The 27114-nt window shown below is 37.6% G+C and overlaps 1 protein-coding gene across 1 annotated transcript in view; it reads right to left on the minus strand.

Annotated features, from left to right (window-relative positions):
* ZZEF1 (zinc finger ZZ-type and EF-hand domain containing 1) overlaps positions 1 to 27114 on the minus strand; it is a 59912-nt gene that overhangs the window by 17601 nt on the left and 15197 nt on the right. The window contains exons 13-42 of the mRNA XM_075771813.1: positions 25718 to 25933; positions 24712 to 24812; positions 24206 to 24375; positions 23282 to 23415; positions 22908 to 22978; positions 22348 to 22462; positions 21589 to 21748; positions 20481 to 20602; positions 20284 to 20394; positions 19454 to 19620; positions 18753 to 18834; positions 17920 to 18121; positions 16700 to 16848; positions 16067 to 16307; positions 14418 to 14497; positions 13097 to 13190; positions 12009 to 12525; positions 11189 to 11353; positions 9832 to 9951; positions 8805 to 8966; positions 8033 to 8162; positions 7632 to 7770; positions 7255 to 7420; positions 6501 to 6763; positions 5302 to 5474; positions 4566 to 4713; positions 3839 to 3978; positions 3120 to 3397; positions 1888 to 2062; positions 1217 to 1349 (exon numbers count right to left, since the gene is read on the minus strand). Coding sequence (XP_075627928.1) covers positions 1217 to 1349; positions 1888 to 2062; positions 3120 to 3397; positions 3839 to 3978; positions 4566 to 4713; positions 5302 to 5474; positions 6501 to 6763; positions 7255 to 7420; positions 7632 to 7770; positions 8033 to 8162; positions 8805 to 8966; positions 9832 to 9951; positions 11189 to 11353; positions 12009 to 12525; positions 13097 to 13190; positions 14418 to 14497; positions 16067 to 16307; positions 16700 to 16848; positions 17920 to 18121; positions 18753 to 18834; positions 19454 to 19620; positions 20284 to 20394; positions 20481 to 20602; positions 21589 to 21748; positions 22348 to 22462; positions 22908 to 22978; positions 23282 to 23415; positions 24206 to 24375; positions 24712 to 24812; positions 25718 to 25933 — 4924 coding nt within the window. The remainder of the gene's footprint in view (positions 1 to 1216; positions 1350 to 1887; positions 2063 to 3119; positions 3398 to 3838; positions 3979 to 4565; positions 4714 to 5301; positions 5475 to 6500; positions 6764 to 7254; positions 7421 to 7631; positions 7771 to 8032; positions 8163 to 8804; positions 8967 to 9831; positions 9952 to 11188; positions 11354 to 12008; positions 12526 to 13096; positions 13191 to 14417; positions 14498 to 16066; positions 16308 to 16699; positions 16849 to 17919; positions 18122 to 18752; positions 18835 to 19453; positions 19621 to 20283; positions 20395 to 20480; positions 20603 to 21588; positions 21749 to 22347; positions 22463 to 22907; positions 22979 to 23281; positions 23416 to 24205; positions 24376 to 24711; positions 24813 to 25717; positions 25934 to 27114) is intronic.

Consider the following 27114-nt stretch of genomic DNA (forward strand, 5'->3'; position numbering starts at 1 on the left):
TCTTTCTTCAATATCAAAAAGCGGCTTAGTCTGTTGATTTTTCCAAGTGTCTTTTAAACAACTTCAATAGTCAAATCTTAGGACAACCTTTGCTTTATTATCTTCTCAATATTAGGTCACGTATGCCAAAGCTGAAAGCCCCCGTTCCTAGAAATCCAACTGATTTGTTATGTGTTAAATGTTTAGTTTGACTGAACTCTTAAAAGTGACATATAGGAAGAAAATTCTCTCTGGTACAAGAAATGGGACCCAGGAGGCAGTGTCTAGCTTTGGGGTTTTGTTGTTGGGGTTTTTTTAATAGCCTTTAGACACCATAAAAGCCACCACACTCTACTGATATGCCCTAGAACGAACTATTCCAAAATACCCAGACACATTCCCTGAAGTATACTCTAAGTCATGCTGTATAACACTTTTTTACATTTCTGTCTCAAATTTTAGGGGTATTCAAACTGTTTTGAAAAGTTCTTCCAGTCAGGGGGAAAGAAGAGAAGATAAGACTCCTGACATCTTATAAAGCACATGATTAAAGAAGTTAGGCCTGTCCTCATGGTATGCTTTTTTACAGGGCCAAACAGTCAACACAGCATCATTTCAGAAGCAGCCAGTCAATATTGGGTATGTTTGCATTTGTTCTTAATTGTCATTTGCTAGTAGGTAGCACATCTTGCCCACAGTGGAAACAGGCACTTCACAAAAATGCAGAGTATTTCTGGAGCAACAAAATGGACTATCCCAAAAACATGCAGGCTCTGAGTACCTTTCCTTTATACACAGCACCTAACTACACAGAGGCAGCATGTGCATTTTTTAAATTTGCAACCATTTTAAAACATTAAGTACGTGTTTGCAAAGGATAAGACACAAGCAGTAAGCAAATCTCAAAACAGAAACAATTGCTTAATCAAAAGCCTATTTCTGAGATTTCTCAATTAATAAAATGCTCTCAACAGTTTCCTGAATCCTTTTCTGAAAAGAAAAAAAAAAAAAAAAGTCAGAGTTTTAAAAAAAAAAAAGAGTCTCCACAACCTTTATTGCAGAAGCTTCACAATTTGGTTTAACCTACGAGCAGAAAATCAGGTGACTTACTAATAACGGAATTCAAACTCTGCAGACCTACACAAAGTGGTCTAGTTAAGATATGCTTTTGGGTATCCATAAGAAACTGTACAAAAATACTCTGTGATTCTTTGATAAAATAAAAGTGTCGCAGAACCTGTTTTTCTCTTTCGGGTTTTGATGTCTACTACAACTGCCCTGTTTTTCTCTGTGAAATGCTTCAGGATGATCACGTTATGAGGCTCATTAGCATTATCCATGTACACAGAACGAGTCCCCATACACAGCACCTGAAATTGCAGCAAAAGTTTCAGTTATGGTTTGGAATACTTACTTGTAAATACATAGCCATCTTTTATATTGGTTACATTTGCTTATGCTTGGTACTGAATTTTTTTAGCTGAATAATCTGCTCGCTGCCAGGTGTTTGCTGATCTTTAGAAAATGGCAGTTCACTTCTATAAAAAAATGCCCACAACAACCAACGCAATGCTACATAGGCAATATATCAGAGTTATGACTATCAAGAGTGAGATTGGATTGTTTCGCTTGTATAAAAAGCCCTTTTCGATACTCAAACATACTAAGCTGGTTTTCTCATGACAGTTAAAAATAGCACTCAAAGAAATACAAGGCAAAACCAGCTACCTTATTCTTCATTAGACAAACATTAATTGTGCGCAAGTGGAAAGATGTGAACTCTGACATACACCGTGTTTTGACAGTTTATAATGGATGTCCCCAATTGATGAAATCCGTAGTATTTAGAAATAGAAACCTAAAAGCTCTAACCAATTTTGTTTCCTTTAGTATCAATAGGCCACTTACCTCAGGAAACCCAACCAGCACCAATAAAGTGAAGATATTGGTGTGCTTTAGCTGGAAGGGCAGTTGCTTAATGCAATGGTCAGTGAAAGCAGCGATCACATTATGCCACTGCGCAGAAGAGTTCAAAGATCGAAGAATATCTGCCATGGAGCTTGCCCAGTCCAGACCTACACGACTGGAAAGCAAGAGCAGTCTGAATTAGGAGGGCTGACTACAGACTTACCTGACACTATTTTTCCTCAAGACAGCATATCACTGTTTATCTGTCATAGCTATGGCTTTCATATCCTTATATAACTGTTCTTCCAAATATTTGAAGCTTTCACGTCAGCTAACACATGAATTCTGTTTTGGTTTTCATCATTAGAGCACAAATACTACTCTGTTTTCTTAAAGGGTTTACAGTCCCAAATCAAAGTGTGCATGAACTTTGTCACCTTTAATTTCTAATTTTAGTTTAGAGCTGAGGAGTTCTTCTTTGCACAACAGCAAGTAGTTTATTTCCCACATACATGACTACCTGCTCTCTTTGTGGACTACACAAATAATCTGATGAGACTGGCATCCTTGCTCTAAAACTCCTTTGCCTCAGCTGATCTTGTGGATATTCTGCCTTTAAATTTCACATGCTTTTCTATTTGCTTATGGACCTTCCCTGTGAAACATAGCTACAATGAAAAATAACACTATCAGATTTAAGGATGATATTAATGTTAGAATGCTTGAGCACTCTCTCAAGATCTTCAAAATGGAACATCTGCCCTGCCTCTCCTTGCTGTTTCCAGTGCAGTTTTACTATACAGAAATCTCTCTTTCTAATACTCTTACATAAAAGGGCCAGATCCAGAACTCAGAACTGGTGATAGTTCTCACATGACACACACTCCTCCTTTCCCAAGTTACACAAGAGATAGGTAACTCCATGGGAGAAAATTAGTGTCACACAAAAAATATAAGACTGTATTTTGGTTTTCCTCCAGGTTTCAAACCTTACTTCTTCCACGATAACATGCTGTGTAGGTAAGTACAGAAAATTAAGTCACCCTTCAACAGACAGCCTTCTTTTGGAAGGAAATTAAGAGATTCTCACTGCAACAAGGGCTGCAGATGCCATGATCAGGGTACAGGTTTAATTGACTTTCTATTAAAAAGCCCCTATGCATGAGGCAAACATGAAAGAAAATTAGTATTAGTCATCAGAGAGCAACTAATAGGTTTAAAATAAAAGGCACCTGTCTAAACACACAGCTCCCAGACTGAACAGAAGATGAGTTGTCTTCCAGCCTTCTGGCACTGTAGACCCATCTCCCGCAGCAAACAGATTATGTTTGGCTGAAAGGACTTTAGCCACTGCAGCATCCACTTCTGCAGGCCTAAGTCTCAGGATTAACTGGCCCAGAAGTCCCAATGTTAAATGATAAGTTTCATTTAGGTGGCCCGCGTTTGAGATTACGACCTGAAACATCAGTGGAAGTATTTGTTCCAGGTTAATCAAAGACATTGTGGAGCCCTAAGGAAAAAGAAAAATCTCAGTAAGGCAGGGAAAGAAAACAAGACTTTTAGTCAAAGCTATAGCATACACAAAAATCTTCTGTTCTAATGTTCTTTCAAATGGGACAAGAGGAAATGAGAAACTAGGTTCCTACTTCTGTTGTTGACCTGTTATGCTGATGGGACACATAAACCCGAGCTGATGGTTTAAACTCTGCAGATGTTGAACAGTTAAGATAGACTGCTTTACAGATAAGCTAAATTTGCCTTCCCTCTTCCCCCCATGCAAGAACGAGCCCTTATATTCCTTAGTAATGCAAAATGTCTTAAGACATTTGATTTGCATTTGATAACATGTAAGCAACGAGAGCCCATCTCCCACATTTAATTGCTACGAATTTTATTCACGTTATTTGTGATATCTACAAAACTACACAGATTGAAAGTAAGAAGGCCTAACCGATTTGAAAGGTGGTAACATAGCCGCCAGCAATCCTAGAATCCTCTTCTGAGAGCATTCAGCAAAAACTTGCTCCTGGCTAGGTATTAAAACCTTCTCTGCTTGTTTCTGGGCTGAATCCTCCAAGAGGCAGTCATCTCCTTTTTAAATTAAAACAAAAGAAGAAAATCCCCAAAATAACATTAAAAAAAAAAACCAACAACAACTAATAGCTTAATTTTTATAATTACAATCTAAGGATAGAATCCCTTTTTAAAAAGTGTTATTAAAATTTGAAAAGTAAGTCTTTATAAATGTGTATAAAAGATAGTAAGTAAAGAGATTTACAACATCTATTCAAAAGCATAAAGGACAATACTATGAACAGATCCATTTTACTAGCATAATTCTAACAATACCAGTCTTTAATAGAATAAGACACTTAACTTCTGGTTCCAAGTACGTAAGAATTCACAAGTATTGTGTTAGACCGCCAGGACCTATAATCTCTATACATGGATACAGATCAGTGGAATTCTACTACCATTTCTAGAATCCTTTAAGCCGATTGCAAGGTAGCAGTTGTTCCAAGCAGTATGCTTGGCAGGTTTTTACAGAGCAGACAGCTCACTTGCATTGAAGACATTTGCAAATACACAAAAATGGGTTAGGAACAAAAAATACAGCTGTTTGCTTTGCATATGAATGGATATTTCTGTGACAGGGAAAATGAGAAATAATCTCTTACCTGTTGGAGAAAGATTATCATCCACAGACAAGTCTGACTCTTGTCTCAAAACAGCTTTCTTTGCAGAGACAGCTTTGCTTTCACTTCCTTGTTTTCCTCCTTTATCTTCTGCAGGAGACTGGATTTCATTGCGAGCATCTCCTTTCCCCTAAAAATAAAATGAAGGCACTAAAAGATTAAAACAGAACTTAATACCTGCAGAAACAGCCATGGAAAGAAGGTGCCAGTCATCTGCATTTGACAAACGTTTTTCCTCAAATATCAAAACCTTTTATTGGTTAAGAACTTCTTGATATATACATGTCATAAGCTTCCATACAGTGAAAATACATTTTTCTATTTTGCTTGTATCTCCATGCATTAATCTATTACAGTGTAATAGTTTAATACACTGTATAAAAACTGTAGGAAACTCATTCTCCTACCTAAACAGTGCTAACAACTACAGGAAACGACAACCCTTTCAGAAAGAACGTCCTTTGCCCCTTCCCTCCAACGCCTTTGTGAAGCAGTTGCCTGTGAGAACATAAGGTGATGCCTTCATCTTTGATCAGTTGGATCTAATAAAAAAAATGAACCTACTAATAACTGTTCCCTTGCCCCCCAACTTTTACCTACAAATGAAATCACGACTATCCATTATTTCAGTTACATATCCAGAATAGGATGGTTAAGCTTCTGAAGAACACACATCATCTAATTGATATCAGGGGTTCTGTAAATAACAGGTACTTACATTACAATGCATAGAAGAGCCTGTGCTTGGTTTCTCATCTCTTCCCTTCACTGCTTTATCACCAGTATGACTTTTTGGAGCACCATCTGTTGGAGGACTGACTGAAACAGTGTCGTTCTCTGAGAAGGATTCACCTTCTGGTAACATGCAGAGGAGAGCTAAATTTTTCAGACCTGAAAGCAAGAAAGTTATAAAAGCTATTTAGCTGTTGAGTTGCAAGACAGGCAAAAAGCAGAACTGAAACATTTTGAAAGAGAACTGCAAACTTCCCCTCACACACTTCTTTTGAATATCAATTCCATCAAAAAGATGTTCCCCATCATGTTCACTTAATTATGTAGTTCCATTAAATAACACTGTGATGAACAGGTGGTGACATTTTCCACCTCACAGAGACACCATCAGGGCAGAAGTCTTAATTAATTTAAGTAGTGTTAGAGATACCTCCCAACAGTGTAAATTATGAAATGTAAATGAAATTTGTCTTAGCTTTTATTTAATCTTCTGACCACTTAAATATTTATACACCAAAACTGTACATTAATACCAAACAGATTAAATAATGGGTATGCATAAGTATTTGGTAGTGATGGTGGTATTTCAGCTGTATTAGAGCTGCTCAAGAAACACACCAGTAAACTTATTTGAATTTGAGTCTAGAATTTTTGATACATTCAACATGGCCTCTATTGTATCACCCTATTTTCTGTAGTAGGTCTCAGTTCACAGAAATCCTCGTTTCCAGACAAAGGGACATCATCCTCAGAAACCTATCTCATACCACAAATAAGGTTAAAAGAAATCTCTTGCCAAGAGATGCAGAACAAAAAACATTTTCCACAAAGTTATTTGCTTTCCTTCAAGTCCTTCAGTTGTCACTAACTCATTACTAACAGAACATGAAGCTATACTGATTGATCCCTTTACAACATCTAAGATGGAAAAAAACCCCAGAAGAGCTGCCAAGTTGTCTTGAATATTTATGTAAGTATAAAATTAATTTTCTCAAGCACCCTATTTTCCACGTTCCAATGACCCTGAACGACACTTGTTCTACATTTGCTTTCTACATAAACAGTTATTCTCAGCGAAGTACACAGTAGCTTCCCCTTTCCTTTGGAAACTTCAAAGTGAGTAATCACAGACTTTTCTGACACCTGCTAGAAACCATTGTTTCAGTGAAGGAGGAGCTGACTCACCTTTTCCGTGCTGTGCTTTCATCAAGCAGTCTCCGATGAGCTGTATGCACTGATGTTGCAGAACTCTGGCATGACTGAGGACCTGTGAATCTAGTTTCTCCCCTTCTACTTCCTCCCCATTTGCCAGATCTGCACTGTAGAGAGTCAAAGCTGCAAACAACAGCCAGGAATAATTGTGGACATATGGCTGGATGAGCCTCTGTCGGTCACTGATTCGAATAGTCACCATCGGGTACACTGTGATGCTGTGAGTGGGCAAGTGACTGAAAGAAGAAGGTACATAATTTTGAAATACGGCTGCTCTCTTGCCAACCAATGTAGTTAGTAACACACGACACCTTTACAGGAAGCTACAAAAAACCCAACGCGTTCCAGAGTTTCAAACTCTAGACCTGGGTTTTTTTTACGATCTTTGGTGTCAAGCACTGAAAGTGATGTTGTCTAACCACAGCAGTGTTCATTTCTTCTATCCTTTCATTCAGGGTTGGTAACTCTCCTTCGACAACTTTCGGAGCCATGGCTAGGAAACAATTGCTGCTAATTACTACAGATTGGGGCAGGTTTCCAAACCGTAGAAGTTTTTGCTGAACTGGTCCTATATTTGCTATGTTTCCCTGAAGGACACCCACTAGATGTTCTGATGTCAGGTGCAACCTTGCAGGAAGCACCATGAGAATGACTGATTGTACTTAGCTGCTAATTATCGCTTTCCTACCAAGTGAAGTGGGAGAAATAAAAATCACATATTTAATACCTGTCAGAGTATTTCTTTGCAGCATAGCATCCATAGCAAAGGTCAAAGTCATCACACACGTTGCAGTTCATTCTCCGACCTATGATAACTCCTTGACAGTGATCACAGGCATACTCCATGTTAACCATTTCATGGTCATCCTCGTGTCCTTCGGGTTTAACTCCACCTGTAAAGAAACATTTTAAGATTTCCTCATAAGTCCTTTTTGAGAAAGGATCTTTCTGAATTTCAAGTTATGTTCAGATTAGGAAAAGAAAGCTTAACACTTCTAACATATCCAGAAGAACAGTCTTTTGCTTTATGTATAATTTAGAAGACACTATTTTGCCTTTGAGTACAGGGTTTTGAGGTGTTGGGTTTTTTTAAGTGATTCTTACCAAGAAAACAAGTTTTACACAGATCCATGTCATTACATTGCAGACAGCGGTAGCGATGCCACGGTGCAATTTCATCACAGCCATCACAGGATATGTCCACATTTAAGAGGTCACAGTAACGAGCAACAAACATGTGCATCTAGAGCAATAAATGGACACAATTTACTTGAGTATTATTTTCCTGACTTTGAGAAAGCCCTTTTTAGACAGAAAGCAGAACACTTCCTCTGCCAAAAAAGGATGGGGATTGTTTCATCATTTTAGACTTTTGAAGGCCTACAGGGAGCCAGGGATTCAACTCATGAAAACTCAGTTTAAGCCAGATTCCTTTCTCTCCTTTAGGCTTTTAAAAGTCTCCTCTTTACCCCTTCTGCAGATAAATAAGCAAATCATAAAGTCACCTTTCTCTGCTTCTCTGGGTCAGCTTGAGCTATCTTTTCATACCAGGTCTCAAACATTACATCCTGACATTCATCCATCCACTCACAGTTTTGCTTGTAGTCTGCAATTTCGTCTTCTTCACTCCACTGACTAAAAGAAAAGCAAGCTCAAAATTAAGTTTGAATACAATCGGGCTTCCCTCTAATAAAACTCTGGATACTTTTTTTTTTTTTTAAAGAACAAAGTGCTACAACATGCTAATTGCGAGAACTCCAGTTCACTTGGTTAACAATAACCATACAGACATCTGTCTCTTGCCTCTGTGACAAGTTTTTAAATGCATATGGGGGACTATAATGCAAAATCAGAAAATCCATACTGCTTTTGGCAATGCTGGTAGATCAGATGAGACGTTTTAAAAGCTTTTTGGCCTTCATATTTGCTCATTTGTAAGAAGTACAACTACTATAAAATTGCAACATGTGGATGTTAAAAACATTTGATATTAATTAAGACAAGAAACAGCATTATCTACCTCCTGCTACGCTGTTAAACAAGTGAAGTGTTCCAGCAGTAATCAAGTTAAAGATAAAATGTTAATAGTTTTTGCACTAGCAATGCTGCAAAAACTTTCAAATACTTCAGTTAGGCCCTTGGACACTGGCCAAAATTTTGCCTTACTTGTTAATAGTACTTATACTGCTTGTTGCAGCACAAAGTTCAGGAGACTTTCTTGGTAAAAATAGCATCAATGGTCAGTATCACGTGAAAGTTGCGTTCTTCCCGACTCACCAAATCACACTGTCATGAATACTTATGTTTTCTTGTGATGTAGCCATAAGAAGATGGGGTAACTGAATCTCAACAAAGAAGGAAAGGTCACTTGGTTCCCAACTCATATCCAAAAGGTGAAGGAGAGTCGTCTGCACACATGATAAGGCAGGAAGCAATGATCTAAATAAAGACACAAGACAATAAAACATGACAGCTCTAACCTAAAGTTGAAATGGCATATTTGGGGAGCATGGACGAACAATCACTGTACACTGATTTCCAGGCTTTACTCTGCATTAAATTAACTATGTGGCAGAAACTCAGGTTTACTAATGCATAAACTCACAGAATTTAGTAAGAAGCGTAGCCCAAACAATTCGAAATAAAGACGCTATCCTCTATGGATCCAGCTGAAACAGAGCTTATGCTGTACCCTGAGTATTAGCAAGAGGGTCTGTCTCTCCTCTGCAGTACATTTTCTTGATATTTGCAGGAACTTGTTCTCTTTGAAACCTTTGCCTTGTTCAGTTGAAACCGCACAGTTTCTTGGAAGTTATTAGCAGGGAAACAAACATTATAGTCACAAAACTCTCATTTCTTTAGGATGCTTGGCTATAAATCCCAACAATTCTAACCAGAATGTTACCAAAACATGAGCTTCAACATTAAAGCATGGTTGCAGAATTGTGTTATTTATTGTGGCATTACTCTTGCCAAAGTATTCCACAATAAATTTGTAATTTCTATTATTTTACTACTAAGCTTGAAAAATTATTGCAAAATTATAACTACAAAATGCAATAAGTCAAGGTTTTAACATTGATGAATTTATTGTCCTTTCCTGAATAGTATTAATAAAAAGATATCTTGGCATTTTTGATCACAAGATCAAGGGTCCTTATTTAGTTCTGTAAATAATGCAAAGTATAGTCAAACTTCATTAAGGCATTAAACAATAAATGACAAATGACATGGGAAGAGGTGAAGAAGAACAGGGGGGGAAAAAAATAAGTCTCACATAAGTAATGCAAACAATGTACTGTACCTGTCATTAATGGTACTAAATCCCTTCACAGAATTTACCAGGAACAAAACAAGCTGGTAGTAGGACTCTCGAATCTCTTTGTGTAGCTCAGCACCACAACCTTCCAAGTTTCCAAAATAGCTAGAAATTGAACACTCAGTTTAGTAGTCTAGAATTCACTGGTACATTTTAGGTAGCAGGCTTTGTGCAAATTTTACAAACAGCCAATTTTCTGAACACTCCCCACAAGTGGAAGGATGCTAGTTTTGTTTAAAATGCAGTCTACCACTTTCAAAGAAAAAGAAAATAATCCTGTACCAGGAATCAGAAGAGACAAAACAGACAAAGAGAATGTTCTTGTGGCACTGGCAATAGAATATTCCTTCAAATTAAAAAGGTGCTTTACAAAAACCTGATCAAGATCTTAAAGGAAATCAGTGCACTGCCAGATGACCATAAAAAGCTCTTGACAAGCAAGAAGACAACTGACAGAGTTCAGACAGCACTGTCCAAACATCTGATAGAAATCTGACCTAAATTCACATGAACCAGAACAGCAGAGTATTAGCTCCTGCTTTAAGATAACACTTTGTAGTTGTATGTGAAACTTAAAAAAAACTTCCAGATTATCTTGCCTTACTTAGAACGACAATTGCATATAAGTATGATCTTTCTGCCTCTTTTTTATCTGTGTATGTGCATGCCCTACAACTGGAACACAGCACTTGCAGGCCTTGGCTGGTACATCCATCGCTTTTCACTCACGTGCCAGAAGCTAATATACCATTCCACAAGAAAATTTGTCTTGTACAGGTATCACATCCAAAGTTAGAAACATTCATGCACATGCAAATGCTTGACTAACAAGATATAGCATGTGCCATTCTTGGACACTAGTTCTTCTATAGTTTGTAAATCAAGATAATACCTAAGTTCATAAAAATTATAAAGATGCAAAGCTATATAAGTAATTAAGTGAGTTAGATCACTGCAGCTTTACTGGACAAGAAACCAATCCAGCATTAGACAGGAACTTAAGCTAAAGCAATAACTACATTCTTTTTGAGTTAGTTGTGTTCTGGTTGGAACTGTAAAGATGTTTCTAGGTATCCACGCTGTGATTCAACTGTGTGATACCTACCAGCATGAATAGCTGTACAACTAAGTCTCACTTGAAAATAATTTATTATTTTTTTTTAAATTAAGCATGCAAGATATGCATAGTAGCCTAAAAACTAATCCTCAAGTCATATTTTTATTATCCACATGGATTAAAAACCAGTAAGTTTCTACTGTTTTCAATACACATGACTGGAAAAACACAAGGACTAAGACATATTATATCACATGGCTGAGATTTGTCTAAATAATTACTTACTTTGTAAAATCTTTCTGACAGGCTAGAAGTTCTAACAGAAATAGTACACATGGTGGATGAAAACAGTGTGGTTGCCCAAGCGAGTCAAGGCACTGGCGGATTGTCTTCAGCACTTCCATAATACTTTGCCCTTGGGATTTTCTCAAAGCAAGAACCTTTAAAACACTAAAAGCAGCAAAAAACATTTATGAAGACTTCCAAATGTTGTGCTTAACACAAATAAATCACAATTCAAGAAGTGCTTGACTAATTAAACACAAGATTGGTATCTAAATTTTCAGCTGTGTTTCAGCAGTGGTATATTGCAGTTGGAGTGAGTGATAAACCTTCCAACAGAATGCAGCACTTCCTGCACCAGTCCAAGTTTTAAAGCCTAAAATAGACAAGCTGAGAATTGGAAGTCTCTCTTTTGATTTACATTTTCAGAATGCAAGGTAATTTAGTGAGAGAGATGCAACTATTCTATATTTGGTATCGAGGATTGCTAGTAGTGATATACCACATCTTCAACTGTTTGTAGATAAAAATTAAAATGCCACTACAAACAGATCTCAGGAAGCAAGACAATAAATCGCCAAGTAATTGGTTTTTTGCATTCTGAAATTCTACATGATAGAAGTGAATCAAAGGAAACAGTACTTTCAATGAGCCCCTACATGGTTGCGAATAACCAAAATTTGATACATGAATCTGACAACTATTCATGTACAAAATGTTTTTCAATACTATCTTGCAGCTAAAATATGTTTTATTCCATCTGAAGAGCAATAAACCTCAAGTTTCTCTATTTTATAGCTGGCAACATTTTCAATTTGCGTACCTTTCATGTGAAAGTGATTGATCCTTAATGAAGTCTAATATGTTTTTCAATATAGGATATTTCTCCTTCACAGTAGGCACAGCTCTTGGCTCTTCCATTGATCTGAAAGACAGCAGCCTTAGTCTTCCACGGCTGAACTGAGATTTTCGTGTAGGAGTGGAAGGAGGTGATGATATATCTTCTTGCTGTGAAGCTGTATTCTCAACAGGCTTACTATGAAATGCAGATGCTTCTTCTGTTTTGAGGGGATCTGGAACTTGTTTAATCTTCGTATCAGATTGTGTCATTTGGCCCCCCTCTTTTGAAACAGGATGAGTTACTCCATTGGAAGGCAATGAATGTGCTGCCTGGAAGTCTGTGTCCACAACAGAACCTTTTCTTTGGCATTTATCACTGACATACTGTTGGATATCATCAATGTCTTGGGCTTCCAAACTGCCTGAAGCAGAAACTTTCGTCTTTGCTCTTACAGGCAAAAAATTCAGTAACAGAAGGCTCTTCTGCATACAAAGTTTTGCTGCAGCATAAAAATTGGAAGAGTTAAGGTCTTGACAATACAACGCCAAACTTGCTATCTTCTGCTTAGGAAGAAAGTGATTTATCTTATTCTATCTGAGCCAAGATAGCTAGAAAATACTGTTTTTCTTGTTATATTGATCATGACGCTATCAGTTACTTAATTCTAGATTTCCAAATGCTAAATTGGAATAATCACACTGAACCACATGAAGCATACAGTAGTCAATGAGAACACATTTTATTCTTGTAACAATCAGCTGCTATTCTAACACCAGTTAATTGTGGTAACAAGTATCTACAAAAAATAGATGAACATAAGTTCAGATCCGGGTGACCCAAGCGAGAGGTCACTCCCCGTAGAATTTTCTCATGTACTATTTTCTGCAAAGAACAGCAGAACACAATCTCAGATAGTTCACATAACATACTCTAGTTTACCTCCTAAGGCATTAAAAAGTAACCCCGGTTGCTAACTTACCTTTTACAGCAAAAATAATGTCTAAGACTTACAAGGCAATGCTTTACTGAACTACTTGGAATGCTTATACATTTGGAAAAGCAACACTTACCAAGAGTTTCTGGGTTCACCTCACTCGCTTCTGCGTTCTGCTTCTCCTCAGTATCATTTCCTCTACCCATCAGGGATTTCTGCTTCATTTCCAACTGTAGACAGGATGTTAATATAGTTAAAATATGACTCCACCTGTATATCTATACAGCAAGGCAGCGTGAAGACTGCGTCACATTAAAGGAATTTAATCTCAGGAGCAGATGACAGTATTTACTATTCCTTACTGCAGAACAAAACACCCAGAAGTCTGAATGTGCAATACCTAAACTATCAGAGCAGGTAACACAGCCTCATATGGAGATGCTCAAGGTGTGTAGGCTGAGACCCCTCCCTGTCTTGCGATTGGATGCGCATCAGCCTTCCAAGAAAAAAGAAGGCTTCCCCTTTACCCCCACCACTCAGGTAAAAATATACATCTAGTCATGGGATAAGATTCTCCAACAGCATCATGTCATCTAACTAGTGAGTACTGTCAGGTGCAAACATCACCCATCACACAACGGGTACAATGCAATTACTCATCTTAACGTGCATCTGCACATATAGCATCTCTAGTGTATCAAGCTACCAGGAATTCTTGCAGGCAGGAAAGAGGAGGGAGGAGGTCACAAGATACTGCAACAGTTAATTTGGCTGGCCCACATCTGACGGGCTCACAAAAGTAGCAGAAAAGCAGGCCATAGACTGAAGTAGCTGTTCTCTAGGCCATACAGCTGTTAACAGTTAGAATTTCCTGCAGACCAGTGAAATCTAAGTGAATTTTGGTGCTCTACAGCTGCAGGTGATGACGCAGACTCCTCTCACCAGGTTGTGAGCTGATGACACCAGCTCTTGACATAAGACTTATGTTTCAAGGAAAATTACGCACAAAAAACATACTCTCAACTGAAGCCAGTTACTTGCTTGTCAAAGAAGCAATTATTTCCTTTTCTGTTAGCACTGCATTACTGCGAGAATGATGTCTAAGACAGATTTCTTTCTATGCTATACCTCAAAAGAACTCCAACTGCTATGTAAGAATCTTCCTAACTAACAACACCCATTCTTGCTGAAAAATAACGCAAATATAATTGATTTTGTGTCAAATTCTGTCCTAAATTCTCATGATGACACATCTGGGGCTGAGGGAAGGAGAGGAATGTAAGAATGCATTTAAATGTTTAAGTTTGAAGTTTAGAAGTGAATATATGTTCTTCCTAAGTGAAAACAGTTGATCTAGAAACACTGAAGGAAAAAATGGTTTCACCCTACTCCTTAACATCGCATTGCAAAATATTAAGGTAAACGACATTAACACATATCCTCCTGAGTGATCTTACCATCCATATTCTAATTGAATCAGCCAGGGAATATACTTGTGCAAACTCATCACTCAAAGGCACCTTGCCTCCACTGTTGACTGGAAATGAAAGAAAGAAGTCCTGTTTATTTACAGCTCCATTTTTACACAACTTGACTACTTAACAAAAATTATGCTAGAGCCTTCCCTTCATCTCTTAGTCAATACTTGGAATTCTGCCTGTAGGACAAACATGGTATAAAAACTGCCAAATTTCACATGCCTTAAATACATAAGCTGCACCTTGACCGAGTTATTTGGAAAGTTAAACGATGAGTATCTTTCTCATCTCTTCCCAAAATTGACCATGGAAAATAAAAACCTCTCTGTATTAGCAAATATTACTAATTAGCAAATACCACTAATGCAAATTGATATCAGAATCATCAAGAAATGCTTAGTGTTAACTTAAGGTTCTATAGATGTATTTCGTTATCAATTTTTTCCCCTTTTGTTTTATGCTATGAATTTCTGGAATGGACTTTCAAGACCAATTTACAAAAACTAAAGACCTGACAAAACAGTTTCCATCAAAACTGGCCTAACAATGACTATGGAGAAAAAGACATTCCTATTCAGGGTCTTCTCTCTCCCATTCCCCCTTTTTATTTTTTTTTTCCTCCTTTTCAGCACCACTTGTACATCACATGGCATAGGTGATCATGGGTCCTGAAATTAGTCTGCCCCGGCAAGACCGACAGATGAAGCTATTAACTAATAGTAGGATGGATATCTTACCCACTCATCAATATTTTCCTGAGCTCCCGGAGTGCTCAATCTTACTCAGAAAATTAGATGAATTGTCAGACATAGACAAAATGACTAAAGGCAATAACAACTTTAGTCATCGAGTCAGTCTTTCTGTCAATCATTTTTACCCATAATTTATAGCTCAGAATAGAAGATGTTTAGCTTCAAAATTGTGACAGAAAGTGAAAGCCTAAAATGAAACCCTTCAAAACCAAGTAACACCTTATCATCCAATACTTCAAACATATCAATAAGCTTCATGGAAGGATGGTGCAAGTCAAAAAGTTGTTCATTTTACCTACTGAAAATATATAAATTGTAATACAATGGATATTATATAAGTTAAAAGCAAAACATCACCTTTTATTTTAAAAAAGTAAAAAATATATTTAAAACCAATATTTATTTTGAGGATGCCAAAGTTAGTTTCCTCAGTATAACATTTGGGAGGTAATTCTCACCTCCTCCCTCCCCATTTTTAAAAACATATATAAGTTGGTGCTTGCTTTTTAGAAAAAATACAGTGAGAGTGGAAAGTGATGGAAGAACCTCTAATCACTTGGAGCCACACTGTTCTGAATTAAAACCCCGGAGGACATCACTACTCCCTTTGGGTATATCCTTATAAGGCTTAATCAGTAGCTTATGATGGTTATTAATATTTAGACAGAGCTCTGAAGATAAAATCATATATTAATAAAAAAGAAACACTCTAGAGACAAGGCTTACCTAGTCTACCTAAACAATGACTTCTTTATACAGAATTTTTTTTAAAAATCACACTAAACTGATTTTTCAAAAGTTTACAAACTGAACTATAAGACAGCATTTTACAAACTTTAAGTCTTCATTATTAAGATAGTCTAATATTAGAGTTACCATATTTTTGAAGCTTCTCATATAAATCTGGAGTCAGATACACCAAAGCAGCAAATGTCGAGTTCACAGCTTGATCAACAGTTGAACCAGCAACTATATCTGTCTTTGGGGCCTGTTTTTTACATGCCTGTATAAATCCTTTGAAAAGTTCAGATTTTTGCCCGCTGAAGTCCTGGGCAGGATCTGATTTCGCAAAGTCAATAAGAAAGTTACGGCAGTCATCTTGGTGACAGCTCCTAGCCTGGAAAGAATGTTAGAAAACATTTATTTTAATGTTATCTGAAAAAATCATTGCGGTTCTTTTCTACAACGAAGTTAACTTGCAGTATATCTGCTGCACTTGAGCAACCTGATCTAATGAAAGATGGCTCTGCACAAGGTGGGGGGACGACGACGTGTGAATTAGACTGTCTTTGAAGGTCCCTCCCAACCATTCTATGAAAATAGAAACTAATAAAGGGCATAGAACAACAGTTTCTTTCCTCCTTGGTATTTGAATTAAACAGCGCAAGTGATGACAACTTTAGCACAATAGCATATGCTTAAGGACGTACGAACTAATTAAGCCTGGATGAAACAGTGTGAAAACATCAGCATTTCAGGCCAATGAAACACAAGTAGCGGTGTAAGTACCTCTTTTTTATCTTGGTGCAGTCTACGGCTCTGACTGGTTCCCGGGAGTGTCTCAGGACACATCTGGTGCCTGAAGACAGGTTTCCACAGAGGAGAATTAAGAACTGATGTTACTTTCAAAGGAGGCAAGTCTGCATCACTACCTAGTTCTGCAAGAAATTCAGAACAGACATGTCCATTACTAAATACTTTTGTTCATTTTTACAGATTAATGAAAATAAGAAATGTTAAACATCCAGTAAGGGAAAAAAAAATGCAAATAGACTGAACAAGTAATATAACAACATTCTCTAACTTCTGTTTCGCTAATGTGGTGCGGAAAAACTACGTACCCTTTCTTTAATGATAGCATCAATATCTTACAGTGACAGCACCAATATCTTACAGTGACAGCATCAATATCTTACAGTGACAGCATGTTACATTATGGAAGTAAACATTTTTGCTGCACTTATATCCATAGAAATTCCTGAACAATTTGCAACAGAGTTTAAAAGCTTCTTCTCCTATAAAAGACATGATAATTTGCTATATGTAAAGAAGTTCATACTAAGGAGAAAAACATTCTATGACAAGAACATTTCAATTAGTTCCCTAAATCCACAGGTAAGTACCTGTCTAATTTTCCAAGGTAAGTACTGACCACCTGATTGCAGCAAGAACTCTTTAACTTTGCTTAATTTCTCCAAAGTGGTGAATGAATTCAGATTTAGTAAGCTAGCTAGAAGTGTTCTTGTTTTGAAATTAAACAATAAACAACTCTTTTTTTTTTTTTTTTCCTTATGGCACCCATCTCACATTTTGTATTTTACTTCTCTTCAGTGGCCCAAACCTTAAGTGTGCTTAACTTTGGGAATTAGCCAAACTTAATTTGGGCAAACTCTGAAATTGCTTCAAAAATGTAATTCAGCTTAGTATGATTACTTTCAGGTCCCATTTCTTCTTAATATTGGCTTCTGACTATTAGAAAAATCAGTGATCCCTGGGACATTTTCAGAGTAGTCCTGCAGAAGAGCGATCAAGCTTGCTGCACAGAGGCCACAAAAAACGGATACAGCTCAACGGCCAAATGCCGTTACGCAGCAATGCAACAAGCCTTCCATTGTCAGTCAAGAAGGACACAGAAGGAACTTTATTTTCACAGGGGATTTGAAACATAAGGTCCTCGTATCTTCTATTTATATGGCAGCACAATTTCTGGAGCTGTTAAGTGCACTCACCTCGTAGAGATTTCAGCGCCATACTTCGGGAAGCCAAGCGCCCCATCAACCGGGATACAAGAAGCTGTAAATCCAAGCCCCAAGAAACGGCAACATCTGGTAGGCCATAAGCAGTGACGGAAAACTTGTAGCCCCACTCATTATTACTGCTGTCAGAGTGAAAGAGAAACTGCAGCCGTGGGCCAGCCTTAAAGGTCACTTTCTACAGAGCAACAAAACAGTCATTTTGCCAAATGTACATGACAGGAAGACGTTTCAGGGTAATGAATTTCCTTCAGCAACTGTGGTTTTTTAGTATTACATTCTGTCCATAACAGATCTAATTTCCCCCACCATCTGAATGAGAAACCCACAATACTAAGCAGATAAAATTTCTATTCAGTAGCTTAATGAGAAATTTCATAGCTGATTGAGCTTTAGAAGTCAGAGCCATAAAGCAATAGAGGAACATCCCATTTGAGTAGGTGTCATTGAAGAAGGCGTAACTGTGGGAAGCACTATGCTTGTCTCACGATGTAAAACAATTGTGAGGACAGAGTGTCAATAAGTTTTACCCATGTAGTTCCTGGCAGTTAAACATGATTATTATTTTTCATTTTGACTAACTGCTCCTTTGATAACAGCAACAAAGAGGAATTCTTTACTCATTCACTCCTTTTATTTGCATCATTGCAGACTTTCTTCCCCACCTCCTGCCCCCCCACCTTTGAGAGGGAATAAACACACACACATGGAAGCACACATGCTTTCCGAGAACAGTTTTTCCACAATAACCATAAGAATTTCATAAGACTGGATATATCACTTGGTTCAGAATTTTAAAAGGTGCTCACCTTAGGCCACTTCTCAGTGCCAACCTTTGTATCGTAACGAGTTTTAGCACCTCTGGCATCGGTAAACTCCAGGTAATCATACCTGTGAAAATTGCAATTCATTACCTCCAAATTTACTTTTTAAGTTTTTGGGGAAAATGTCTGCTTTTGGATTTTCACAAGTGCTGCATCTCAGAGTGCTCTGTCACATCTTTCTGAACCACACCTGCATTGCTTCATGTGACCGTTAAGGAATTTATTTCATGTTTCAATACAATAGTCCCAGCAAACACAGACCTGCTTTCCTGCAGAACTTTCCCAACCCTTCAGAATTGGTAATGGGTGCTAATTTTAGCATCTGGCATATGCTTTAACTAAGCAGTAGCTTGGTATGTTACGAAGAGAAACCAAGCCAGTAGTTTTGCCTAAAGAGGGCAAAATAAATACCACAAACACAAACTGTGGTGGTCACAGCAGTGTTACAAAACAGATCAAGGCCAAAGGAAACAAAGTTCATACCAACAGCATGTCTGTACATTTGCCAGGAGAAGTGGCTTTCAGCACCAGGAGTCATTCAAAGTAATAGACTGAATACTATGCAGGACAATGAAGAAATTGAAATGGCATGCTTGGAGTGCAAGAAGTATTCCTTGCAGATTGAAACATGAATCGCTCCTCTGCAAATAGATATTGGAATCTAACACAGCACAAGATTGAATTACCTCCTTTCGGTTTCACATTTCTCATCAAACTCCACCTCAAAGTAAGTTGCCCCATGACATAGGAAGACTGAGACCTCATGGCAATTATTTTCATAATTATGAGGCGATTCCATTGTCCACGTTCGCAATACTACAGGCTGCTCTTGCTGCCAGCTTTCCATTTCCATCTGTAGAACAAAAATACACACTTCAGATACAAATGTAAAGCATTTAAAAAAATAAAAGTTACCACACTAGATTGTCATGTCTATACTTTCAGTTTGCCAGATGTACGTACAAAGTGGCATTTAAAAGGCTACAGCATTGGTTTACACCTAAACTAGTTATAAAGACCCCCTTGATAACCATGGTAAGGAAGCACTTCTAAAGCAAAATTAATCTAGTCTACTGGAGGAGGAGACAGTCTCACCCTTGAAGTGCCTACAAGTCTCCAGTGATCACAAAGAGAGTCTAGATGACAAATACAGATTTAAACATCTACACTACAGACATACAGACTTCATTTGCATCACCACAAGCAACAAAGCTAAAGATGTTAAGTGCATACTATTTTTAATTTATTTTCCTCTTCATCCTCAGAATCCCTCCTTCCTATCTACCTTCTAAGGTTCTCAATCCAGTTGCACTTTCTGGTCACTTTGCTCACCTTCCATATCAGTACAGATATATTTCTAGTTCTTCACTGAACATTTCATTACACACCCCATGCTTTTAGAAGTTTTCGAGCTCCTTTCAAACACTCTTGAATAGAATCACCCAAGTTTTCTATGCCTTTCTTGCAATTTTGCTTTTGTTTCACTGTACTTAACAGCACCTAGATCTTTAGTTACCTTATGAGGCTCACTACAAAGGCTTTTCAATGGTTCTATCAAAGTGCTGAATCCCTGTAGCAGAGTACAGTATGGAATGTCTAAAGTGCAAAAATCCAACAAGATGACGACCTAGGAGAAAACACAGGTCTCATGAAAATGCAAGTAACCACAGCCATGCTACCAGGGAATAGTACAAAATCCCAATGTTCACTTACCAGCTGACGAGTTGCCATAGCAAAGACAGAGTTACTTATTTTTTCTACTATTGTTTTGCCACTATATTGAGATAAAAGTGACTGCAAAATCGTTCTGATATTTGACAGGAACTGGCCCACATCTAAAGAGAAAAAAAACCCTTAATAGCCACCTTAAGGATTTGCTACCACAACCTGCTTTATCAAACACTTAAGTGCATGGTGATGTGCACAAGACGACAGCAGGAAAGGCATCTGCTGTCCCAAGGCAGTGACACTCAAAAGTGAAAACAGTTCAGAGGAGTTTTCTGTGATATGTCAATTGTGGAAACAAGTAATGCTTATCAATAATATTTAAAAAAAAAAAAAAAAAAAGATGAGTGACAAGTAATTTAATCAAACACCCCAAGATTGTTTCAACAATCTCAGTGTATCCAGTAGGCTCCCTCCACAACTAAGAAATGCGGCTTAAGTAACAAGTGAGGCTAGTAATTTTTATCTATAGCCTTACTCTGTTTTTAAATGTAAGAAAGGGACACAACAAAAACTTATTTATACACAAATAACATAAATATGAAGTAATTTTACATAAAATTACATCTCTGTCAAATACTTGACCCAATTAACTACTCAGCTACTGAGCTGCTGCATTAAAAAACCCCAACCAATCAACCACTGTAGCAAAACACCCCCTAGAAATGTCCAGCTTCTTAAGTTCCTTTCTTCTTGCTATCACAAACATCTAGAAAAAATACATATCACTACACAGGAGCTTATCAAAATAAGGGCCATTTAAAGAAACCAAAATGTTCACATGAAAGTCTGTAACTGTTTGTTGTTTGGGTGTTTTGGGGTTTGGGTTTGGTGGGTTTTTTTCAGTATTTGACCCCAAAACTTAGTGAAATATTTTCTAAGATTCTCACAAGATAAAATCATCAGTATGGCTAAAATTCGAAGTTACTCAATATGCCTACAAATTCCTTCCTAGAGAGATCAGAAGTGCTATGACAGTTACGAGTATGCCTCAGGCAACCACAGGTACACCCTCATTACACTGCAATTCACAAAATCACATTTTAAACTCCCGTATTATACCACACTTAATTCCATATTCAATCCCAGCACTTACAGTTTTTAAGTATTTCTACAGCAAGATCCTTGGCTGAATTATCGCTACCCTTAAGTTGCAGGTAGCACCATGAAAGCAGGCTACCTTGAACAGACCAGAATAAGGAAGACAAGACTGTGCCACTCTCCTGCTGTGCAACATCCAGCATCATCATTTCACACTGAAAAATAAAGAATGTAACAAAAGGATATCCTCTTCTGCTGTAGGATGACACACAATATGCACTAAGTAAACTGTGATGGACATTATAATCCCCCTCGCCTCACAAAAAAGATCAACTGACAAGTAGCTTATAACACCATGAAGCAACTGATATATTTTGTTTTGATAAATCCCAATTTTAAGTAGGAATAGTTACATATGAGTCACTCAATGTTCTCAGCACATTTTTTCTGCATATGTAAATGACCCTCCTCCATTTACACCTCCCTTAGAGGCATGACCTAACCTCTCAATATGGAATGTTACTTCTGTTTCCTAGTGTCGATAGGGTGCCATGAAGTCTTTTCAGCACTATGGAATAATACCTCATCTTACACGTTACATACTCTGCTATTATGAAATGTTAATGCTTAAAGGAAAAGGCTTCAATTGGTTGGAAAACGTAATCCTACAGACATGAATAGCCATGAACAGTTTTATCCAGAAGGACAGGAAAGCTAGTTCTTTAGCACATGTCTCAGACGTGCAGCTTGTGTTTGAATGCATACAAAAATCCCGGCAAAGAAGTAGGAAGAGGAAGAGTGCAAAGACAGTTACCTCTCTTGCCGCCACTAGCAGAAGGGTATCCATGACTGATAGCACTTCACTTATGTCAAAATTTGCTGAATCTCCTTTCTCTGGTAATAACAGGAGTCCACCTGGATCCTGATCACTAAAACACAAGGATCTTCTTACTAACCAAGAAGTAGCACAGTTCCAAAACACACATTTAGTTAGCCTTGTGACAAATCTGTAGAGATCTTACTATATAATTACTATGAAAATCAAAAGTTTGGGTTCTGATGACTCCAGACTGATTAAATCAATACCCAACCATCACCACGGACAATCAATCACTTAAAAAACTGGATGACAGTCAAGGAGAAACCTAAGAGCAATATACTGTGATTTCAGCACCAACCTTGGACGTTGGTTTATATAAGCTATTCAGTTAATAAACATATGAAGTAGTAGTATTCTCCTTTATAAAGCAAAGTCAATTGATTATTTTGGAGAATTATTTTCCAGGGGAATAACATTTCTAAGAAGGATTAAATATGAACTTAGTAACAGATGTGGGGTATCAAACAATTATTTTCCATTTCAGGACCCCTTACCTGAAGTGGGTACACAAGGATCTGAAGGCAAGATGTACAGATTGCTTATGTTCTTGCTCTGTGATGTTTTTCTAGAAAAGGAAAAAGATTTATTTTTATGATATGTTGTTTCCCTCCTCTGTGAGAAAGAATTCTAATTTCTGTGTTCTACTATTCATTTTTGGTAAGAAAGGCAGGGTTAGCTCCTCTTTCTTTGGGTAAGCTGCAGAGAGAGAGAAGGGGGAGGGTAAGAAGAGGCAAAGAAAAAAAAAAAGAAGGTTTTTACTTTAATAGGACAAAGTATACATTATTGGACAACAAGAACTCAGATTTGTCCTCTTTTCTGCATAAAGAAAGCAGGTACTAAACAATCAATTTCTCATTTAGCGGTTTACCATCATGGTGAAGAGCTGGTGTCGCCTGGTCTGTCTATCTGGGAAAAAGATTGCTGCTCCGCTGAGTAAGGTGTTCTTAACTTCCTCTTTTAGCATTTTCATTGGCATGAAGTTACTGTCTCGCATATCCACTACTGCTCATAGAAAAAGGAAACAAAATTACAAGTTTAAATTAATACTCCATTTAATATGTTATGAGGCATAACTGAATTAAACGTGTTCTTTTACACAACTTCAAGCCCTTGCAATCCCATTAAACACACAGAAAATGAGGGGAAACTTTCTGACTTCCAGCAAGAAAGATTTTTCTAAGGATATATTTATTCAATGAATAAATTAATTTTAGGAACATTAAGACCTGACAACCATCGAAGCTAATAAAGCTTTCAAGATGTGACAGATTCTAAATAAACTGGTTTAACTCTAGCTTGCTTTTCAGGAGACTGTTAGGTAATTAACAGAAAAATTATACTTGAATAAAGAGAGTACTTCCAATGAAATCTAATGTGTAATTCCCGTTCTCTTCACTGGCTCCAGAACCTTCCCTGCGTTTCTGTAAACCTTACAGGCTCCTTGTAAGACCATTTATATTTATATGAAATATCAGAAATAAGTGAACCCCAGTAACATTACAGTTAAAGGATCCCATTCCCTGCCGGTCCAAGCAGGTGATGTGTTCAAAAGAAGTTTTCTGTTGCAGGTGTTTCCAGACCACATGTTATCGGAAAGTCTATAAAACCATTTCATAGGATCAAGGAAAGTTTCACTGATACACTAATTAACACACACTGACCTGAAGAAGAAACAAAGCAACAGTAGCTGACTTGGCCTTTCGGAATAAATACCTTTTCCCAAATTGTAACTATTGTAACGCACTTGTAAACCAGAACGGACAAAACAGTTAATATATTCAATATAAATTACCTTCACACAGATGTCTATAAAGCTCTTCCGCAGCTTCTGTGTGACCAGATGTTTTGCTCTGAGAAGTTTCTTGAGGTTTAGCAGTTTTATTGTCGCCAGTAAGTACAGAGAAGCAGCTCTGGAGAAGCTGCAATAGTAGTGTTTGAGCAAAGATGCATTCCTCCCTAGGGCTGTAAGAAAGCACAAACCAAACAGAAGCAAAAATCAGAAAAGAAGCTCTTTTGCACCAAAGAGATAATGCTATGAAAGTCACTGTCTCAGATGGATAAAAAACACTTAGTAGAGAGCACATAGCCAAAAAAAGTATTGCTATCAGCTAAATTAATCTACATCTCAAGCTTCTGCATAACATTATAGCTAAAAACACATATGGCAGCAGTAGGAAAATGTTATTTGTGTAAATGATGTAGTTTAGGAAGAAGAAACTGCTGTAACTAAACTAAACATACTTTATTTATACATACACAGAGATTAGTGCTTCATCACACAATAAAGAAGTGACTTACTTTTGGTGAAGTTTACTGTAAAAATTCCAGAACAGCTGCAAATCAAGGCCTGTGAAATCTAAAAATGACTTGTATTTTAATCCACTCTCCTTCTGTTGAACCTTAAAAAGGCAAAGAAAATGCAGGATTGGAAAATTAACTCTATACAGAACACAGTTGTAAGAAGTAAATCCCTGAGCGCCAGGCTTAAAGCAGCCTAGTTTCATATAAATTTGCAGCTAACAAGAATTCCAGTATAAGTTCTTTCACGGACATTCCAGTGTCTAAACGTGACAGGTCATGCTGAAACCTCCCCTTCACAGAGCTACTAATAAGGACTCTCTCTCCTCTTTCCAGATGCCTAGTCCCCCGTCCCTATCCTCCACCACCAAAAGACTTTACAACTTCAACTTCTTCATCTAAGTTGATGAAGGTAAGTAATGGCCAAAAGGAGACTGCCTGTGGTTCAGAACTGAAGTGGAAAAGGCACAGATGCATGCGCCGTATGAACAACACATGCTTTTGACATATATCCTCAGAATATCAGAACATCACGCTGACGTACATCAGCACACACCAGCCATATCTCTTAGCTGTATATGTCTCACCCTAGATATTTACAGAATTATTTCAGATAAAAAGAGGACATGTTATAATCTATGCAACTTTTCTAGCTACTTCTCTACCCACTTTCCCCCATGCCTGCTTCAGAAATAGCTACATTATCTATTAGACGGTAGAGCGTCCTCCTGTTGCATGTACTTCACCCAGCATCATAACCTGATGTTGAAAAATGGTTCTGAACGCTCTTCCAGACTCAAAGTGAGCATATTCCTAGTCAACTTCAGCAAACATACACAGAATGCTATTTTTCAGAAACCACTTTTTTCCCCCACAGCATGTTTTTAACAGTTACCAGCACTAGTAGCAAAACTTTTCTTTATCAATTCACACTTAATGTTAGCATAGCCTTATTGTTTTCAGCATGGTAAATACACACTTAAAAAAAAATAAGAAGTAAAAATACCAGGTCCTGTGCCAGCTGCTGGATGAAATGAAGTGTCTTCAGGAGAAGAGTTGTGCCACAAACAGTATCATCATCAGTTTTCCTGCACTGCAAACAGTTCATGCTCCTATTGGGCTCATCTCGCATAGGCCGAAGGTAGCCAAGAACATTCAGGCCTTGAACCCCGAGCCGTTCTGCTGTGTCTTGTCTCGTGCACAAGAACTTTATCATCAAGTACTAGAAGGATATAAACACAGCACAAGATTTAGTTTTAAAAGTTAGTACAAATTTAGCTTTTAAAAGGCATGAGTGCACATAGGTGAAGAGACTGCAGGTGGGGTGGGGGGGAGCAACCCTTATTCCCTGTCAATCACCCCCAGAAGTTTAAAATACTGAGCCTGAGATTGAAGCTAAGCTTGAACTCTCCCCATGTCCAAAAAGTCACAGTGATGGTTCTGTGACTTCTGTGAGCATCTGCAAAGTTAGTTAGTTCATTATCAGTTCTATTCATTCAGCATACTTTGTTCCCTGGCTCTATAGTTACAGCATTTTTGCAGGTTAAAAAAAATTATTAGCTGCATTTAAAAGCAAGCAGAGGAGCAACATGTAATATTTAAAACATACTTTCATGCAATCTGTCCACAGTGAGGTACAGAACGCAAAGCTGAAGGGAACAACAAGTTCTGCCATCCAAATGTACTTAGTAACTCCGCACACTCATAAGTCTCGGGGACTAGGGGTTACCGACAACAGCAGAACGTCTTAGCAAGCAGTGACGGTTTTAGAAAAACTCCCAGTTGACTTGTAACTGTGCCACCACTTCTGCTAACTTCCACAGTACAAAAAAGGATTGGGGAACTACGCAACAGCTGACTCCAGAAAGAAGAGAAATGCAGGGTCTGAAAAGCAAAGTTTCCTACGAAAGCACTACAAATGAAAACCTGTATTCTGCCACTCTTGAAACAGAAAAGTCCCACATTCCTCAAGGAAATCAACCTAACTGATGGAACTGCTTAGTAATTGTTTGTCCCTTAAAACAGGGGTTGAAGAACCTGGCTCTGAAAGAATAAGTGCAATAGCTATGCAATAGTTAATTCATCAGGATATTAGAATAAAGCAACAATCATATCATCCTTTTTAAAAATATTTCCTCGTGATAAAACCAGCAGTCTGAGCATTATCATGTAATTTTGCGTTAAATTTGATCCTGAAGCACCATTTAACTACAGCTATATATGTGTACATACAGAGAAAAAAAGAATAAAACTCAGAGGACAAGAGTCAAGTCATTCATTTAACTAAAAACTCACCAATTTTTACCTCTACCCAGAACAGTTCTCCTTGCACAAAAAAAGAGTTATGCGTATTTCGACTGACATTACCACAAAGTGCAGAGATGAGCCTCCGCTCACTCTGAC

Source organism: Balearica regulorum, chromosome 19, assembly GCF_011004875.1.
Source record: "Balearica regulorum gibbericeps isolate bBalReg1 chromosome 19, bBalReg1.pri, whole genome shotgun sequence".
Taxonomy (NCBI): Eukaryota; Metazoa; Chordata; class Aves; order Gruiformes; family Gruidae; genus Balearica; species Balearica regulorum.